An 18,685-nucleotide genomic window follows, 5' to 3' on the forward strand; every position below is an offset into this window, starting at 1 on the left:
TTGGTATTCTTGAGGCTGTGTATCCTGTCATCTGTTGGGCACAACAACTCCAGCTCATGCCACTCCATGTTCCCAGATGTATGTCACCTGAGAGAAAGAGGACAAACTGAACTTCTCTGGGTTGATTTGTAATCCTTACAAAAGGATAAAGCCTTAAGAGAATAGCCAGATTATAAGCACTCCTCCTTGGATGCAACCATGACCAGCCTATTATAGAGACAGAAATGAAGATGAATGCCAAGGCAATGTACCAAGGCCAATGCCAAAAGTCCTTATGAAGATGTGAAAAGCATGCACAAGCCAAAACACAAGACCCAGAACTAGTGTTCTGTCATACAAAAAGAAGGTACTTCCTTGAAGCTGGTGAATGGAAATTTGCAAGCAAGCATTTCTCAGATCCAATGATTTAAGAAAATCTCTTTTCTGAATTAACCTCCTCGCCAATTCGAAGGTTTCCAATTGGAATAGGGTCAGACAAACACTCTTGCTTAGCTGGCTGAGATCTTTGATTGGCTGCCAAACTTGTGAAACCTTCCAAACAATGAAGAGACTGCTAAAAAAATTTTTAAATTCCCCCTTCTTCAACATAGCAGAGAATTCCTTGTCCAGACATCGAACTTCTCATTACCAGGAAGGTAGGACTGGAGACTGGCTGATCTCCTATGGGGGGCATGATGCCAGGAAGGGAAGGCAGCATCCATCCCAGGCTGGTGGAATGAACTCACCCAGGAGGTTTAACTACAGGAGTTGGGGAAGTAAATAGATACCCTCCTCTGGATTCACAGGGAGATTATCAGATTTGAAAACCTTTGGGGGAGGCCAGTCCTCTGATGCAGAAGAGAAGACAATAGCTGAAGAGCCTTGGAATCCTTACACTTTTTTCCTGCAGCACAGACTACAGTCATTGCAAGGGAAGGAGCCATAAGACCACCAAGGCACCATCCAGAGAAACTTGACTCCTGACTGAGGGTGACAAGGACATGGCAAGACAACCAAAGGTTCTAGTAATTCACTTAAACTCTTCTCGGCGAACAGGAACCAATGGTTAACGGACCAATCCTTACAGATCAGGCATACCTGCTAAAGAAAACATTGTTGACTGCTATAGGATGGACACAGGTAACCCTTTACCAGAATGCTGAAGCATGGTGAACAATACATATCCAGCAAACAGCCCTAAACACGCTAATACCCATCACCATGTCATAATTTATACACTGAATACAATGTAATAAGAGTTACATACTGAAATTTAAGTCAAATAAATAATTATTCAATTTTAAAAATTCAGCAATCAGAAATAACTACAGGCAGTCCCTGGTTATCAGCGGGGGTTCCGTTCCAACGGCATGATGATAAGCAAAAATCGCCAATAACTGGAAATCGGCAATTTTCTAACTGTGTATCGGTGTCGATAACCAGAGATCGATGCCTCTGTTAGGCATGTATCGGCACCGATAAGCGGAAATCGACACATATCAGCGCTGAAAATCGCCGATTTTTGTCACTACACAAGTGCCGCAAAACCGGATTGCTGATAACCAGGGACTGCCTATACTAAGAAATTACCACTAAAGAAACAAGCTAAAATGCTCTCTGGGAAAATTAAATGAATGACTAAGTGAAAGCACTATGAAATCACCAAAAAGCTACATCCTAGAAGAGCAACACAAAAGCTTTATTTACACCACTGAGTCACATGACAGAATGGGACTGGGCATGTGCAGTGAAGATGTCTTAGTCCTGATCAGTAGAATTATGTGCAACTATAATCTGTTGCATAGAAGAAAGTTAATTCATGATTACTAAGGTAATAAACAATTTTGAATTACAATTGCAATCTGATGACATACAAAATACATAACCCTAATATCATGTCAAGCAACTGTTCTATTATGAACTTCAATTCAGCAATAGGAAGAGGTTTGGGCAGCAGTCTAATATCACATTATTTAGAAAAAATTAACCACTGTAAACCAATAAATACTGTACTATGTTTAAATAAAAACTCTAGTCATAAAACAATCAATACACTGATTCAAAAATTTAACTTACGTCATCACCAACTTCTACGACGTGGTATCCAGCGCTATAGGACCATAAGCAAACCATGGATAAAAGCCACCGAAACATGATACTCTCAACGAACCAGTATTTGTCTTTGGATATCCATTTCAAGGGTTGAAGAAGAAACAACCAACAAAAATGAACAGGAATGCAATACAGGTTGTTGAATGTCCAAATTATAAATCGAAATACTGCTCGTAGTCCAACATATAATCTGTAAAACAATAATGGATAAAAGTCAAATTCATAGATATTTATTTGGCTGGCCACGATTCATTCTGAGGCAATGTTAAAAATTTGGGTACAAATTTGTCATAGTTAGAAGTTGAGTTTACGAGGCAAAAGACACATGAAAAATAGAAGATAAAGGCAGTGGAGCTAAGGACTAAAAAAAAAATGCTGCTTACAATGTATTATTTAATGAAGACTGTCAGTAATAACGGAACTGGGCCCTAACAGGAGGAGCATTAAGAAAGATACATACAGCAAATATAAACCACCACTTTTATTCAAGCTGGTATGCTGTTATACATAAACATCAGTTACTGTAATAACCCTACTAGAGTAGTCCTTAGTAACCAGGTAGCTTGGAACTTTTGGTCTGGTAAGTATGTGGCAAATTTGGATAATATAAAACCTTAGTTGAGTACCATTTTCACAAATCTTTATTCCAAAGAATATATGACTTCAATGAGGCCAGGAGTGTGAAGTCAAGTTTAAGAAATAACTACGCCCCATCCTCAGTTATGTGCAAACCATGTACAAATTGTCAACATCAACTGTTCTAGGGACTAAAAATACATTTTTAATTGAATTTTGGGTAAAAAAGCCAATGTACATATAAGGAAGTTTCTAAATATGAACATTTTAATAATGCAAGAGTTTATGACATTCTCTAAGGTTCTCTTTAGCTGTAAAGAATCTCATGCATGGAAAGGTACAGAGGCAGACTAAAAATAATATACACAAAAGGAAAGAGAACTTTAAACCTAAAACTTTAAATGGTAAATCTGGTGGTCTTTCAACTGTAGTTCATTTTTAGAAGGCAGCCTTTTGGAAGTTTGTTTTAAATTTTTTCATGGCTATTGGCAAAAAATTCTTTTATGGTATCCAAAAGCACAAGAAACTATTGTATTCACAAACTGAATGAATAATCAGTGAATTTGTCTTAGAAGGAGAAGGGTTTGTTCCAAAGATATCCTTCAAATGCCTTATCAAGGCTTCTAAAATTCTCATTTTGCTGATGCTTTGAATCTTGCAGACAATCTTAGAATCATTAAACATTAGTGGTATTGCCAAGGCCAGCCATTCCTGGATCTGCAAGACTCAAAACAGCTAGCAAAAGGAAAAATGTTTAAGGAGTCCTCATTAACTGTTTCATACATTTTCTAGCAACAAAGGCACCATACCATCAATCATTTGCTTTGTAAATCAGCCCACCTGATTTTGAACACTATATGGAAAATTTCACCGACAGCCATGAAAATAGTAAATTACTTGACTACCAAAAGGCTGCCTGCTTGGGATGGAACTACCGATGGATAACCACTATATTTATTGCTTCAAATTTAGATTGTTCTCATTCTATTTTTCATGTGCACCTATTTTTAGTCGAGTTTTGTTCCTTTCCTTGCATTAAATTAATTATTTATGGCTAAAGAAAGGATCAAGAGCTACTGAGAGAGAGAGAGAGAGAGAGAAAACACAAATACACAAATACATCTGCACATTTAAAATATTTAATACACTAGTGACAGTACGTACACAAAGGCAAATAAAGATTAATTAACAAAACTAGGTTATAAGAATATACATCAGTAAACATTAAACTAAAATCAATCATAAAAAAAAGAGGGAACACTCCCTCATAAAGCATACAAGCTACAAGCCAATCAGCAACTAGCAAAACTGATATCCTGCTGTGTGATTGCTTGCCACTAACTCTTCCAACCAATAGTGTGTCGTGCTACAAGCCAATCAGCATTGAGGTAACATACCCTGCTGTGTGATTCCTACTTCCAGTCCCATCTATCTATCTATCTACTTATCCATCCCTTACATTTGACTAGAAACCTTTGGGTAGAGAGAGAGAGAGAGAGAGAGAGAGAGAGAGAGAGAGAGAGAGAGAGAGAGAGAGAGGCTCTGAACTGAGTGAGTTATATTTGCATAAGCTGAAAAATTTATATCCTTCTATCAACCACTCTCCCTTTCTATCTATCTATCCAACTCTCACATTCTACATATCCTTTGGCGTAAAGAGAGAGAGAGAGAGAGAGAGAGAGAGAAGAGAGAGAGAGAGAGAGAGAGAGAGAGAACTCTAAATTGAGTTATGTTTACATTAGTTAAAAAATTTATATAATTCTATCAACCATTCTCCCTTTCTATCTATACATCTCACATTCCACATATCCTTTGGTGTAAAGAAAGCAAGAAAGAGAGAGATTTTGCCCAGGTGCTCCCGCCTTCACATGTCAATATATCAAGATAATTGACAGGCCTTCATCCCTCCCCCTAAAGTCGGAGACAGATAAAGACTGGGAAAAATTCATGAAATGATATTTTGTTGTTCTTACGTGAAGATTATTTGAAAATTTGTAAATCATTTATTTATCATACAAAACAAACACATGTTACATATGCATAAAAAATCTCTCTCTTATCTCAGTGTGAGAGAGAGAGAGAGAGAGAGAGAGAGAGAGAGAGAGAGAGAGAGAGAGAGAGAGAGAGAGAGAGAGAGAGAGAGAGAGAGGGGGCTGAATTGAGGTGTTTATGCACACTGGTATGCTGTTGTGTGATTTTGCAGGATTTTAATTTAGCATTTTATTGATATTTTGCTATTAATATTAATATTTGAAAATTGGTAAATAATTTCTTTTATCATAAGAATGCATTTAGTCATAAAAATAAAATGAAAATACAGTAATTAGTGAATATTGCGCCGCGAAAAAATTCGCAAATTAGTGAATTTTCTGCAATATATTTGGAGATGTTTCAAAGAAAAACCTGCAACTGGAGCTGCGATTGCTGATCCGCAAGTAAGCAGGGACCCACTGTAATCCTTTCAAATCTGTTTTAAAAACCCAAATCTTTCTTTCAGCTATACAGTAATACCTCGAACTTACACAAGGTTAGGTTCCAGAATCCCTCGCACAACGCGAAGATTCATGTGGTTTGGCAGTTACTAAAAATGCTAATAAATGCTTATTTCTAGTTTAAACACCAACTATGACCCTAATCATGCTCCCCAAGTATTAAGCTAACTTTTAAATTAAAGTTACTGTGATTTCATTTAAAAGTTAGCTTACTACATTACCCTTAAAAAAGAAATAAATGGTTGATGTAAAAATACACTTCAGTATAGTAATGGGTGCTGTGTTTGCCACACTAGCGCATTTAGAGTAGGTATGTACATATACTATTGTTATTCCTAATTCATGGGATGCCATTTTTTTTTCACTCACAGAGGAAAAGGAGAAGTTTTCTTCACATCACTGGGTAAACTTCATAAATCACAGTCATAATGATGGTACACAATTCAATACAATAAAGAAAACGTCCGTAATGTTCGCAAAGGCTAAAGGTAAAATTCAATCAATTCCAAATTATGTACTGTACAGGTAAAGATGTACAGAAAAATAAGAAGTTGTAAAAATATGTGTTAGAGCTAACTAATAGAGAGAGAGAGAGAGAGAGAGAGAGAAATACATATGCACACTGAAAATATTGGACTGTAATACAAATTTTCCATGCTGGTTTTACACTTAAAAGTATGAAAACTTATAAAATACTTCAAAAATTAAATAAACAATTTCTACAGGGGTATAACATCTTTGAAAAGTGCAGTAACTTTGCAAATGGTATCACACCTTGTAAAAGTGCACTAACCATACGTGCTGTAATTACATGTAATACAGAATGCACCAGCACTTTTCTCCAAGGTTAACAAAGTAATTTTCACAGAACGACATTAATACAACTCTGATATGTTTCAGTATGTTAACAAATTCATTTTATCAAACCAGCGCAACTGAACAACCTATCTCGATGTCATGTGAGGTCCTAGTGACAAAAACTTTGTGAATGGGCATAATACAGTAACTGTACTGCCTTTGTATCATATTTATGTACAAAAATATAAACAATACAAATTTTCCATACCGATTTTTACACTTAAAAGCATGAAAACTTATAAATATACTTCAAAAATTAAACAAACACTTTCTGCAAGGGTATCATCTTTGAAAAGTGCAGAAGCTTTGCAAATGGGTATCACATCTTGTAAAAGTACAATAACTGTACATGCTGTAATTACCTTTGTATCATATATATGCAAGCACAAAAAAAAAATACATTTCATACAGATTTTACACAAAAACATGAAAACATAAATTACTTCAAAAATTAAACATAAACACTTCTGCAGGGTTTCTTGACGATTTCACAAATGTCGCATGTCGGTGAAAAAGTCGTGCATGCCAATTAGTTAGGCTTCAATGAAAAGTTCGCGTGTCTATGAATTCGGACAACTTGAATCGCGTAAGTTTGAGGTATTATTGTATATATTACTGGTATATTTATATATATAGTATTTTGTACATGTAATCATTTATCAAACCATTTACATCTTTGTTCCTGCTATATTTTACAGTTACAACTCACTTCATCTTTTATTTCTGTAAAAAAACAAATGTATGTATTCACAGGGGTTATGTTCCCAGATCCCACCACAATTAATTGCACTTTTGGAAAATATGCCCCAACTAAATCTACTTCCAGCCAAACTGCAGGTGAGGCCATTTGAAAGTCAATAGGTGTAAACAAAAACTTACAACACACAAAGAGGAAGGCCAAGACACTATTAAACAGTTACAAAAGAATAGTGTGAACCTAACAAAATGCTAAGCTGAAACAAAGCAAAATAAAACATAGAAGAAAGCTGCAACCATGCAAACAGAACAATGTTTGACCACGTTTTTGCTTCATGACACCTTACTCATCCAACCTGGAAACTTGCGACTTTTCCTCATTTCCTAAGTTCAAATGCCACCTGCGTGATTAATATTTTCTGGCCAATAATGTTGTGAAAGAGTATCTGGAGATCCAAGATGCTAACTTCACCTATGAACAATGGTGGACCAGGTGCACTAAAGTTACGAGAGATTATGTGAATAAATACGAGAGATTATGTGGAAAAATACAAGAACTATCTTTGTCTCATCATGCTTTCTGAGTGACACAAAACTTTTAAAATACAGTAGTATTTATAACTTACTACACAAAAATGAACCTCTGTGAAAAGGCTAATAATTTTCCAACAATTATTATAAGTAACACATACTGTATACTATCTTGTATGAAACTGGAAATATTCTTCAAAGAAACTACAAAATATCAAATTCTTGGCAAAAGCCTTCCAATGCAAGGAAAATGGTTAGAAACTAAGTATCCTATCTACCCTGTGCCTCTACAAATGCTAAAAGTACAATACTGTTAAAAACTTTAAAGTGCAGGGTAACTTCTAGAAATCATAAAAATATATGCTAGTAAATAACAAAATGATAAATTTTTTCTTAATTGTATTTTTCATAGCTAACAAGCCTACAGTCTTAGCGTTATGATAAATCTTCTAGCGCCAGCTGGAAACCGATAAAGAACATATAAAATTGTAGAACAAGGTATTGGTGATAACATGGTTTGGCTACTCGGGTGAGATAGGAGGAAACAATTGACCTACCTTCACCCAAGAATGCTGTGATGTCTCAGTTTCTTCCAGCCCAGGGAACCCATTGAGGGGTAGCAAGAGGTGGGCAATATATGTTAAGACCTTAGGTTTATTGGCTATGAAAAATAAAAATTGATAAAAAATTTGTAATTCGTTTATATGCGGAACAAACCTAGGTCTTAACGTTAGGATAGACTCACTTTTGTTGGGAGGAAAGGAAATCTCGAACTGACTAGAGGTTCAGCACACCTGGCCTCAATTCTCGGTTAAGTAAATGCGGAGAAAAAAGATGATGAAAGCCTCCGACTAGTCTAATAAGGATATTAAACGGTGAGACTACTGGGCTAATATACATTTGTATAGGAACAATGTATAAATGGAAGTTAAAGAGCTATTTAGGCAGTCCCCGGTTATTGGTGGGGTTTCCATTCTGACGGCGTGACGATAAGCGAAAATTGCCGATAACCGAAAATTGGCAATTTTCGGCACTTATTGGCACCGATAACCACCGGAAATCGCTGGTTTTTGGTTATTGGCACCTCTGTTAGCTATTTATCAGCGCCGATAAGTGGAAATCAGCGCATATCAGCACTGAAAATTGCTGATTTTCATCACTAGACAAGTGCCAAAAAACTGGGTCACCAATAACCGTGCCCGCCAATAACCAGGGATTGCCTGTATCTGTTAAGACAACAAACCTGCATTAGCCACCAATTCGTTTATCATCATTCCTCTCTCCCCTTGTTAGAGAGAGGAGGAACTAGCTTCTGCAAGGAAAGATTAGTGTATTAAAAAACTTTTCTCAAACAGAAAGGCACTCACTCACCTGTATCTAACCAGTTCCAACTCATGATGGACCAATCTTTGTATTGCCCGCTGGTAGAGAAGAAGGGGAAAATAGGAGGAAAAAGATCAGTCATCTCATTCACTCTCACTTTCATTCCATCATCTTAGGTAGGATACAAACTGTCCTGCTAGGGGCACTGGATGAGCTACAGAGCTTGTTGAGAACCACCACCGGACCCAAGGAAAAGGTATCCAAAAACCTGTGGGCAATGTCCCTTACACAAAAGGAGGGGAAGGTGGTTTGACGAAGCCAAGTACAGGCAGTCCCCGGTTATCGGCAGGCTCAGTTATTGGCGGTCCGGTTTTGCGGTGCTTCTCTAGCAAAGAAAATCGCCAATTTTTGCTCGTCGGCACCGATAATTGAGTATTGGTGCCGATACATGCCTAACAGAGGTGCCGATAACCGAAAATCGGCGACTTTTGGCACCAATAAGCTCTGATTTTTGGTTATCTGAGATTACAGATTATCGTCACACCGTCAGAACAGAACCCCCGCCAATAACCAGTGACTGCCTGTACCATTCTTCAAAATCCTATGAACAGATAAGTTCTTCTTAATGGCTAACAAAGGGCCTAAACCCTGAATATCATGTGCTCTTGCATGCACTGTCTTAGAATTAGAGGTTGTAGAAGAGCTATAAGAATGACTAATAACTTCACGTAGCCATAAAGACTAGGTATTCCTGGACACTTCTTGCTTGTTCCGGCCTATGCTTACAAAAAGTCTTCGACATCTCACCCACGCAGTGCCCTAACAGGACATAAGAGTAATTTGCCTGGGTTGTTGTCAACAAAATCTCCTAAGGACGAAATGGAAAAGGATTCAAATCTTTCATCATGAACTGAGAGATTTTGAGTTTTAGCTAAAAATTCCAGGACAAGTTAGAAGACTACAGATCCCCAACCCCTCGAGTGTTTAACACTAGAAGAGAGACCATGGAGTTCTCCCACTCTCTTCGATGAAGCTAGAGCCAGCAAGAAGACTGTTTTAAGGGTCAAATTTCTGACAGATAATTGTTGCAACGGTTCATATAGAGTTTTAGTTCTGCAGGAGAACAAGACTGTTCTAAGCTTTTTAGAAGCATTGATATTTCTGAAGAGGAAGACAGGTCTACATCTTTTAGGAGTATAACCAAACCCAAAGCAGCCCTATAGCCCTTGATGGCAGACACAGAAAGATGTTTCTCCCTTCAGAGAAAAACTAGGAAATCCACTAATTGAGGAACAAAAATTCCGATTGGAGAGAGACTCCTTCGACAACACCATTCACAGTAGATGGCCCATTTACCCTGATACACAGCTGAGGAAGATCTGATACAGCCAGACATCTGTGTCGCTGCTGTGCGAGACAAGCCTCTCACTCACAGGAGTTACTGGATGGTCTCCAACCGAGAAGAGATAGGGATCCTACCAAGAAAGGAATCCTACCAACAGATGATACCTCTCTGCGTGAGGCTGGCAAAGGAGGTTGTGCCAAGGAGGGATCTCCCTGGGAACTGCTGACAGAAGGGTTAGCAGATCGAGGAACCATTCTGCGTGAGGCCACCACAGAGCTATAGGGGTCGTTCTGAGATTCCGGGAAGACATTACAGTAAACCCCCCGTATTCGTATTCTCATGGTTCGCGGACTCACGCATTCGCGGGTTTCTCTGTGGAACATATCTAGCCATCATTCGCGGAAAATTCGCCCATTCGCGGTATTTTTCACTGGGAAATATTCACTAATTAGTGTATTTTCATATAATTTTCATGAATAAACACACTTTTTGTAATAAAACTATTAAAATACTCAGGTATAAGCATTTTTACAGGGTTTATCTTGGTTTAAGCTATCAAAATGGGCAGTTCTAAGTGTTTTTAGAGGGGTTTTAAGCATTCGCGGGGGGGGGGTGGGGTGTGTGGGACGCACCCCCGCGAATACAGGGGGTTCACTGTACTTTGTTCAGTTGATGGATCAGACAAATGCGAGGGAAAGCATAAACTTTCATATTGTCTCAGGGATATTGAAGGGTGTCCTCTGCCACACTCTCTGCCACAGCAAAGGAGTCTGGGACAACCGAACAGAAGACCTCAAGCTTTTTGTTGAACCTTGTTGCGAACAGATCTATCACTGGTCTTCCCCAAAGATGGAAGAGCCTGTCCGCTATTTTCTGATGTAAGGACCGCTCTGTCCCTAGGACTTGACCCTGACGACTCAGTTTGTCAGCCACCACATTCCTCTTGCCCGGGATATACCTGGCTGAGAGGCCTAATAATTGGTCTATCGCCCACAGGTGGAGAAGTACCGTCATTGAGTGAAGTTGTTACAGATCAGCTATTGGCATCTAAGCAGATGGGTAATTTCTCAGCATTGCTGGTGCATCACCTATAGTACAGTATAATGTTTATAAAAGGCATGCTAATTTTAAAATGTTTCAAGTAATATACCAGCCATCAGGTGAAAGTCTAGTTGGCAACTCTACATGTGAGGAATTCTTACAATAATTTAATTTAAAAATCTTTTTCAAATTATGAATGCTTAAAGATATCTATTCCAGTCAGTGTCTACTGCAGTACTGAATTTTTCAGTTTACAACTTTGATTTTTTCATTTCCACAAAGAGAAACAATGGGTACTATACTACAGTCATCATCCCTTAGAGATTTTCAAAGATTCTGCGGATATTTTTTTTAAATCTCTGCTATCCAACTTTACTTTTTCTTAGGGAAACTGGAAGGATTGCTCTTTCTGGAACTCTTTAAACAAATGGATCAGCTAAAGCTGGATATACCTGATACTTTCACTATCAATTTTTCTGTTTCTGGACAAAAAGAACACGAAGGCTTGTGTTTTCTTACACAGAAATATTCTTCCTCATCTATTCAAGACCTTCTACGTTTATTACCAAGATAACAAGAATTTAATTCATCAGTTTGGGGAAACGATGATTGCTGTATCAGTCACAATCCTCCAGTTCAAATTTATTCTTGTCATTAGTATACTTTCCAAGTGATGTCTCCATTGTTCCATTAATTACTTTCATTCAACTCTAATTTCTCCTCTTTTTCATCTTTTAGCCCTTTGATAATTGTATTTCCAAACATTCTCTTTGTACCCTCTTCTACACAGATTCTCCTAATATTCCTCTTTGCCCGAATCACTTGCCTCTTGGCTTCCATCCACTTCGTCCTGAAGACTTCATTGCCCCTTTCCTGCCTATCCTTTGCCAGATGAAAATACAGTATACAGTAGTATATCAAAAACCTCTTTTAATGTACTTTATAGGTCAATTTCACTACTAAACACATTTCATAATAAATGCAAGCTGGAAAACTAACAAACAAGATTGGAGAGAAACACTATGGAGGACATTATTCCTGAGGCTAAATAACAAGCCCAAAAGTTTTCTCCATACTTTTATTAGGGAGTAGTAAAGGGAGGGGAGGGTAACATTCTGCTATGCAGGAAACTTGGATTCATAATATGCATTGAGCAGGATGGTATATGTGAATATGATCTGATGATGGTTCTTTTTGTCAAGGTTTTACAGCTTAATTCTGTTGTTTCAGCAGTTGATGAAGGGTTAGGATTTTCCTTAATTATTTTTGTTTACTTCATTTGTCTTTTGTATGTGTGCTCGAGTTACCCCTTTCATGATGAGGCATTTATGAGAAAGAGGGGGGGGGGGAGAGAGAGAGAGGAAGCACTCAAAAGTAAAGCTATATTCTAGTAACTGAGACTTTACATATTTGCTTTGCTTTTAAGCACTTACTACAGTAACTGTAACTATAGAGGTAGAGCAAATAATTTCAAAATTAAATCTGGTTATTTTGGGACCAAAATAACCAGAATGAGAGACAGGTGGTTTGTTGGTGAATTATCCTGCTCCACAGCCAAGTTGACTGTCAAAAGGCCATGGATGAAACAAATTAAGTTTCAGCTTTCATATGAGCTCTTGCCATCATTGATAACTGGTTCTCCCTTTATAGGGGCAAGAGGGGTTAGAACACATGCCAAGCTAATGCAAATTTAATGTCTGAATAAGACGAAATGTGAAATAAACTGCACTCAAACTGACTTATAAATGTGTGCTCCTCACACAGTATGTTAGGTATCAGATGTTCTTGTAAGGATACCAATCATGATTACACTGTGTTGGGAAAACCGGCCCTTCCCAGTTACGTGGGAACTCTTATGGCTATTCTGGGGGCAGTTATTTTTTTCTGAGCTCTAGTTCACGTCTTCATATAAATCAACTTTTAACTCATAGCAATGAATCTGTAGCTGCTTTCTCATTTAAGCTGACTGACTTTTAATACATTTCAACGAGGTACTGTATATTCAATTAAGCTCCAGCATGCTACCCAAGAGAAAAAAACTTACATTATTTCATAATGTGCCTTGCACTACACTATTGTATAGTGTAGTGGAAGAGAATAAAATTCTATCAATTATTAACGGCAATTTGCATATAGCAATGTAGTGCTTTAGTGTAATAAGCTGTAACTTAGCATTTAGCTCAGCAAAACCATGCATGATAACATGCAACAAAACCATGTGGGTACCTTAGTCTTTTCAGTCATAAAACCTAAATTCAATAAGGAAAAAATTTAATAACATTTAAAAACTCACAATATAATCCTCAATGGTTTTCATCTATTACAATGTATAAAAAAAGGAAAATGTCAAGTAATGAGCAATATATATTCCAAATGGCTTGTCCTTCACAAATGACTGAAACATGAACTTAAATTAATATAGTTATCAAATTACAAAATATAGAATTAATCTATCACAACTAGACTTTTGGGTTTATTACCATTCACAGAAACTTAAGATACTTATACTATATTGAATCCTCTGTTCAACAGTCAACAGGTGAAATATTCAATAGCTTATTTTTAATTACATACTTGCACCCAATATACTGTAGCATTCACATGACCATAAGCCACTATAGCATCTCACAGGCTCTATCAATAGAGAGTAAGCTTTTTAAATATCTAGCTGGCTTGGAGCAACAGAAGTCCACCAAATTGTCACTCAAACTCAATGATGACAACCTGACCTCCAGGCACGCCTCTTAGTCACCACAATGTTGGCTGAAGGAAATTGTCAGGACACACTTATACCCATGTGGACTAAGCCTCATGGCCAGGATCACTGGGCATGCTACACTGAGACTGGACAGCACCATATCTCAGTGGCTCACTGCTTATTTCTACTAGCTGGTTCATGAGACAAAGAACGGTCCATCCAAGGTGGGCATAAGTCTTGAAAAATCATCATAGTAAGGAATAGGTTTGAGGAGAGGAAAGTCCTTGAATTGTGGTAAGGTGACAGATTCTAGCAATGGTACTGGAGGAACAGAAAAAGCCACGGAATCAGGAGGAACACGTGGTGGAGCCACTGCATCCTGGACTACATTCACAGCAGTAAAAGTTATAGGCCTGAGAGAGACTTCTTTCATTTTCATAAGGTTTTGGTGTCTTATGTGAGACTGAATTATTTGGAGGTGACAAGTCTTCAGCACTTTCCATTTCCATGCAGTGGTCACCAGCATTTAAGTTTAATTTAGGGGCATGAGTTAATAAAACTCCTCCATGTATTTTCCCATGCCTACCATGAATTTTCTTTGCAGAATACATCATAACTTGGGTCTTCACATCAAAAGGGAGAAGTAAGGCCTGGTTCCTTTGATGACAGCTATGTACCTGGGAAACAGAAAGACAACTAGTTCAGTCAACAGAGGACAGGATTAGGAGATAGCTCTTCTTGATTTGACAGTTTAGGTGTTATCCAGGTCCTCCAGCTAAGTTGTGATCATCTATTATCAGCCATCTTGCATCCCTGGAGAAGTTGGTCCTTCACAGCCACTTCTGGATGAGATCCCTCCAACCTCATTTATTTAATTCTGGCTACCACCTGGGAACAGCCTTAAAGAAGGTTATGTACCTTTCATTGGTGGCCAGATCCTGGTCATCTGGCAGTTGGAATACCCTTGGATCCTCTTTCACCACAGATTTTATTGTTTATAGTCATATCTAGTCATGATTGGGGAGTGTACCTAGATCAGTAGGCAGTAGGCACTTTTGTTGTTACAGAACACGAAGCAAAACATCAATATTTTGTTAAGGCTTTAAACCTTTCCTCCATATGTGGAAAGAAAATCTTAAAACACTGAGTTGGAATTTAGTAGAATACTAAAAAGAGGCCAAACAAACAATGGGTAGGATGTATGGGATTTGGAAATCAAATGCTGCAGATTGAAAATTCATATACAGTATACGTATGATTATAGTTATGTCTACTTCAGTCTTTATTATTATAGAGACATGAGTCATGGTGTGACTATCAAATTACGCCTATACTGTTAAACTTCGTTGATTTGAGGAAAAGCTTAGAGAACAATAAAAAGAGTCAGATGGCACGGTAATGTTAGACATAATACCATAACAGAAAATAAGGAAGCTCCATATGTAGTTGAACTGATGATAAAAAGGAGACAGAGATGGTTTGGACATGTCCTTCACACATCCCCTGGAAGATTAGTACTTGACAGTGTCAGCTGGCCTCTTATGGGCACCAGGTTTGGAAGACGCAGACCTACTGTACTTGGATGAGAACTATCAGATGGAAGACTGGATATGAGTAGAGATTTGTGGAAGATAAAACAAAGAAATGAGTGACAAAATTTCAGACGCTTTTTACATCACATGGCAATGGAGGCAATGATGGTTATGTTTGGCAATCTGCACCCCAAGATATATAATCCACACTTTAAAAAATTAATACAGGTTGACCATCACTAATCCGGCAATCAGTAGTCCAGAACAATCAGTAATCCGGCACAAATTTCGGCTAGAGTAATTTCTAATGTTTCCGTGCTAATTTTAAAATTTCCCGGTCGCTCCGCTAATTCGCTCGCCGGCTGCTTTGATTTGGTGGCGCTGTGTGCTGGATCAACAAACTGGAGGTGTTTGTAAACACAGGCATGCTTTTGCTGTTCCATTTTTTACATTTATTATTGTCTTTTGGCCTACGCTATGGTACATCATATAGGCTACATATACGGTAGCCTAGCCTACATTATACTGAACTCTATTCACATATTAACAGTATTATACAAACATCAATATAACAAATGTACATCTTTTTCATGGATCTTTTGAAAAGTTATGCTTTACTACATTGTATCCAATTACGTATATTCTCATATTGCTTTTGTATTATAAATTACGATCAACGTTTTGTTTTGGGAATCGATAACTCGGTGTTTATTTCGCCACATTTAACTCAGTTCAGAGTGCTTTTCTTGGGACAAGGATATTTTTCGTTATACGAAGTGTTTTTAAGTCAAAATGTAACTTAAATACGTCTTGTTCTGAAATTAATTTAGCTATTTTTTTCGTTAATATATGACGTTCACGGGAATCGCGACTGGCCGTTTTGGGGGCGTTTGTTTTGTGTAAAAAAAAAAATCAAGATTCCGTTCGCTTTTTTCTCTTGATTTCATCATAATACGAGCTTTATGTATCTATCTTTTATCGGCGTCAAAACAGCAGTAATTTGTATTCTTTCATGCCCAGTAGTTTTGATTAAAATACATTCTCTCCAATTTTATTTACGGTCGAGTTTCATCCATGTTGCCGATGCACGATAATTTATAGTCATTAGCAGCTTGAACATTGTTTTCTTAGCTTCAGCTACAGCTTGCAGCTTAAAGTTACTGTAGCAGTATATTTCCTTGCCGATCTTTTCTCCAAAACGAATAAGGGTATAGTGTAAAAAATATATCAGTCCTATTGTACAGTACTTAACGTCATTTGTAACATAACTACTGTAATTGTTTAACCATACGATGGTTGAAATACAAGCAAAACAGTTGTTATCCGGTACAATTATTAGCAAAACAACAGTTTCCCATTCGGTTGTTTATGGCTGTACGCATTTACGCAAGAGTATAACGTTACTAACAATACTTTTATCATTCTCTTTTACCTTTTTAACTAGCACATGGAATAAAGAGATGGAGGAAAGAAGTTGATCTATTGTAAGTTGCTCTCTCTCGCTGCCTGCGCGAAATCTAAAAATATTTCCTAAATATTTTCGTATCGGTATTAATTGCTAACCCCATCGTAAACTCGAAATATCGTAAGTCGAATTATCGTAACTCGAGCACTACCTGTATTTGACAATTGTCTTTTCTTTATTAACCAACTTGTACTGATTTATGGGATATTTTAATTCTAGGATGAGGTGCTTAGCTACTGGGTTTCGTGTATTCTAGCCTAATAAATGGCTAATCCGGCACCCTTTAGGTCCCAATGACGCCGGATTAGTGATGGTCAACCTGTACAGTAAAATGCCTTTCAAAATTTTCAAATACAAGACAAAGTGCATACTGCTTCTTCTATACGGGGATTTGTCCTTTGACGTAAATATCTGAGCCTGGGTGTGCTCAAAAATTGCAGCAAAAATTAATAAACTGTCTTGCTTGTCTGAACCCATCCCTATCCACCTACTTTTTAAGGTAATATATGCAGAATTGTAATTTATGCTTAACTATAGTTGTTTTTGCTCCAGCAAATGAAATAGAAATGTCATCTACAAAAGGGTATAGAGGGTTTGGGGGAATAACAGTGGAAATTTCATGTGCAGCTAGCAAAAACACATTACACTGAACACAGATTCTTGTGGGACTCTTCCCCCTTCATATTTTCTTCCTGAAAAGAGTGCTGCCGAATCCGAGTTGAAGAAAGTGACATGTTAAGAATGACTCAAAGTACAATGGTGGCTCACCTCCTCATCCAGAATTAAGAACCATTTTTAAAATTCCATATCTCTAGCAGGACCAAATGCCTTTACATAGTCACATGATGCTGCAAATGCCTTAATATTGGAAGATAAGATCTAATACAACCATTGTTGAATGCACCTTCTGAAAACAGTACTTGGTAATTTCTTTGTCTCTAAGTGCCATACATTTTCTGTAATATTGCAAAGACAATATGTCAATGCAAACAAGCAGTAACTTTATGCTAAATATTTCTGTTTTTCAGGCTTTAAAAATGCCAAAAAGATAGACTGTATTTCTGCTGCATAAATGTTTGAGTTAGTGTAAACTGAGTCTCCTGGCAAAAGCAAATGCCTTGATTAGGATATCATATACAATTCAAACTTCACATATTTAACCTAACCTAGCCTTTTGATTGTGTGTACCTTTCTCAGTCAGGAAGTTGACCTGGACACTGCTCTGGTGTCATCAAAAGTGCATTCAATCCAAACCTTTAAATCCTATCAGGGTCTGTATTCTATATCTGGGAAGGTTGTATACTTTCTGTTGTATACTTTCTTTGATTCTGGACTATAAATTCTTCATTTATCAAAATCTTCTTGCACTAAATAAATTAGCATAAGATAAGATGTTTGTACACTGAACAAACACAGCATATGTCTTCCACAATAACAGCAGCAATAGAATATATCAGTTCAAACAAGAACATAAGGGCTGCATGATAGATTCTTCAATACAATAACTGCCAGTTTCTATTATTAGTGATATGAAGTGCAAACAAGTCAATACTTTTAGAACTTAATGAAGCAACAAATACATACACCAAAAGAATTAAATTAAAGATTAATAGTTTCTACTAGATATTTAGGGAAAAATTGGAAAAAATTGGAAAACATATTTTTGAAAAAGATTATATTCTTTTCAGTCTAGTTTGCATGAATTTATGAAATATGCAAATGAACATTGTACCTCATCAGAGGGTGAATAAATGACTACAACAATCTTCAGTTTTCCAACCTACACTTGATAATAACCACCACAGAAGCCTCTCACTTTAGAAATACAGAGGATACATATATTCATAATACCACAGCTAATTTTTCGACAGAAATTCTCTTGTATTTATTCAGATTATTATACCAGGACACTAATATTTCACCTTCCCCCAAAGCTCTGTAGTATATTATACATTATTAGTTTCACACATACCAACATTTTTTCCTATTCTGTAATTTGATAAGGGTTATGCTAACTCGGGAAGCTTACATCTTGTA

The 18,685-nt window shown here is 37.2% G+C and overlaps 1 protein-coding gene across 1 annotated transcript in view; it reads right to left on the reverse strand.

The window, feature by feature from the left end:
- LOC136856130 (acyl-CoA:lysophosphatidylglycerol acyltransferase 1-like) overlaps nucleotides 1-18,685 on the reverse strand; it is a 134,298-nt gene that overhangs the window by 40,158 nt on the left and 75,455 nt on the right. The window contains exon 3 of the mRNA XM_067133786.1: nucleotides 2,056-2,281. Within this exon, the coding sequence (XP_066989887.1) occupies nucleotides 2,056-2,281 (226 nt within the window). The remainder of the gene's footprint in view (nucleotides 1-2,055; nucleotides 2,282-18,685) is intronic.

Source organism: Macrobrachium rosenbergii, chromosome 3, assembly GCF_040412425.1.
Source record: "Macrobrachium rosenbergii isolate ZJJX-2024 chromosome 3, ASM4041242v1, whole genome shotgun sequence".
Taxonomy (NCBI): Eukaryota; Metazoa; Arthropoda; class Malacostraca; order Decapoda; family Palaemonidae; genus Macrobrachium; species Macrobrachium rosenbergii.